At 62.9% G+C, this 1,829-nt stretch overlaps 1 protein-coding gene across 1 annotated transcript in view; it reads right to left on the bottom strand.

The window, feature by feature from the left end:
- Nucleotides 1-1,794, bottom strand: part of MDC1 (mediator of DNA damage checkpoint 1) — an 11,015-nt gene extending 9,221 nt beyond the window's left edge. Inside the window, exons 1-3 of the mRNA XM_075071503.1 lie at nucleotides 1,631-1,794; nucleotides 867-1,319; nucleotides 132-210 (exon numbers count right to left, since the gene is read on the bottom strand). Coding sequence (XP_074927604.1) covers nucleotides 132-210; nucleotides 867-1,319; nucleotides 1,631-1,778 — 680 coding nt within the window. The 5' untranslated portion in view covers nucleotides 1,779-1,794. The remainder of the gene's footprint in view (nucleotides 1-131; nucleotides 211-866; nucleotides 1,320-1,630) is intronic.
- Nucleotides 1,795-1,829: the final 35 nt, after the last annotated feature.

A 1,829-nucleotide genomic window follows, 5' to 3' on the forward strand; every position in this document is an offset into this window, starting at 1 on the left:
AGCACAGCACCCCCACACTGACTGCCGAAGGACAGCACCCCCTGCAGCACATCCGCCCTCGCTCTAACCACTAGACCCTGCTCCCCTCCCAGAGCCGGAGCCTTGGGTCCCCCTGCTAGGCCTGTCTCTACCTTTCCGGCACCACGGTTGCGCCCGGGGAGGAGAAGGCTGCGTCGGAACGGACGCCAGCGTCAGAGGAGGCAGCGGAGCCTGGTGGACAAGACGGACACGGTGTTAACAGGGAATCCGGGGGCCTGTGTCTTCCCCACCCACAGAATGGGGGCACAGCCTGCCTCCTGGTTTATTATCGCAGGGTCTACCATAACATCGTAGGGTGCCTGGCGCTGTCAGTAACCAGAGGCGTAGCCCACACATGGAATTCCTGACCCTCATCCCTCCCAACCCCAATTTGTTATCGTAGGGTCTACTGTAATAGAAAGAGATAAACAAGGCAAACAAAACTAGGAGTCCTGACTCCCAGGCCCCTCCCCTGCTCCAGTGACTAGCCCTGACTCCACAGGAGCAGACCCCAGGATCCTCGCCCACTAACACTGGTTTGTTATCGTAGGGTCTACCACAATACCATAGGGTCCCTTCACACCAGGGATCTGTGTAAACTTGAGATGCAGAATCACTGGCAGCCCTGCCTCACCCCAGCCCCACTTGTGCCATGCCTGGTTTGTTATCGTAGGGCCTACCATAACATCATGGGGTTGCCCTAATAATGCAATAGCGAGGTGTAATTTTTGTGGAAGCCGGAGCCCAAACAAAACGACAAACAGCAACGGTATGTGCATGGGGTTGCTGGTTTGTTATTGCAGGGTCTACAATAACATTACAGGCCCATCCCCACAATCCCCACTCACCATTGCTCCCTGGCAGGTGCAGGAGCCTTCCTCCGCCCTGCAGCTCCTCCTCATCCTCAGAGTCCCTGGCCAGCAGGGGCCCGTAGCCCATCCTCTTGCTGGGTGCGGGGGTCTCCTCGATGGCCAGGGTGTTGGGGGCCCGGGGCTGGGTGGGCGGCACCTCCAGAGAGTCCTCGGGGTCGGCGCTCCCCGGCGGCAGCAGGAAGTACTGGCAGCCCACGTCTCCGAACATGAGCATGTCTCCATCCTCCAGGCTGTAGCGGACGTGGGGCAGCAGGACGCCTCGCTGGCGCCGGGTCCGGTTCAGGCTGCCCTGGTCATAGAGCAGGTGGGGCCCGCCCTGCGCCGGGACCTCAATCACCGCATGGGCCTTGGAGACCGAGGGGGCCGGCAAGCAGACCCTGCAGCTTGGCAGCCGCCCCACCACGTTCTCCCCGGGGTAGATCCAGAAATCTGGGGGGAGAGAACCCAGGAGTCCTGACACCCAGGCTGAGCCAGTAGAGCCCACTCCCTTCCCGGAGCTGGGGAGCGAACCCAGGAGTCCTGGCTCCAGCCCCCCCCCCCAACCACTAGCCCCCCCACTTCCCTCCCAGAGCCAGGGAGAGAACCCAGGAGTCCTGGCGCCAGGATGCCACCATCGAGGGCCATCAGACCACCGGTGCCTTCCCACCACCCCCAGGACAGCGGGTGAAATCTCCAAGGGGCGGGTGGCTCTGATGGGTGGGGCCGCACCATGCGCGATGGTGTCACCAGGCACCACTGACCTTGCTCCGGCCCATATTTGCTGCTGAGCAGGTGCAGCCGCCCCACGGGCTGAGGCGCTTCCCTGTCGGCTTCTCCCTCGGGGGGGTCCCCGTCCTCCTCCCACTCCAGCAGCTGGGTCTGCTCCATGGCCTGCGGGACAACGGTCATAGGGAGTGATGGGGACACCCACCCCCAGTGCCCCTCACTCCCCCCAGCCCC

The sequence above is a fragment of the Chelonoidis abingdonii genome, chromosome 12 (assembly GCF_003597395.2).
Source record: "Chelonoidis abingdonii isolate Lonesome George chromosome 12, CheloAbing_2.0, whole genome shotgun sequence".
Lineage (NCBI taxonomy): Eukaryota > Metazoa > Chordata > Testudines > Testudinidae > Chelonoidis > Chelonoidis abingdonii.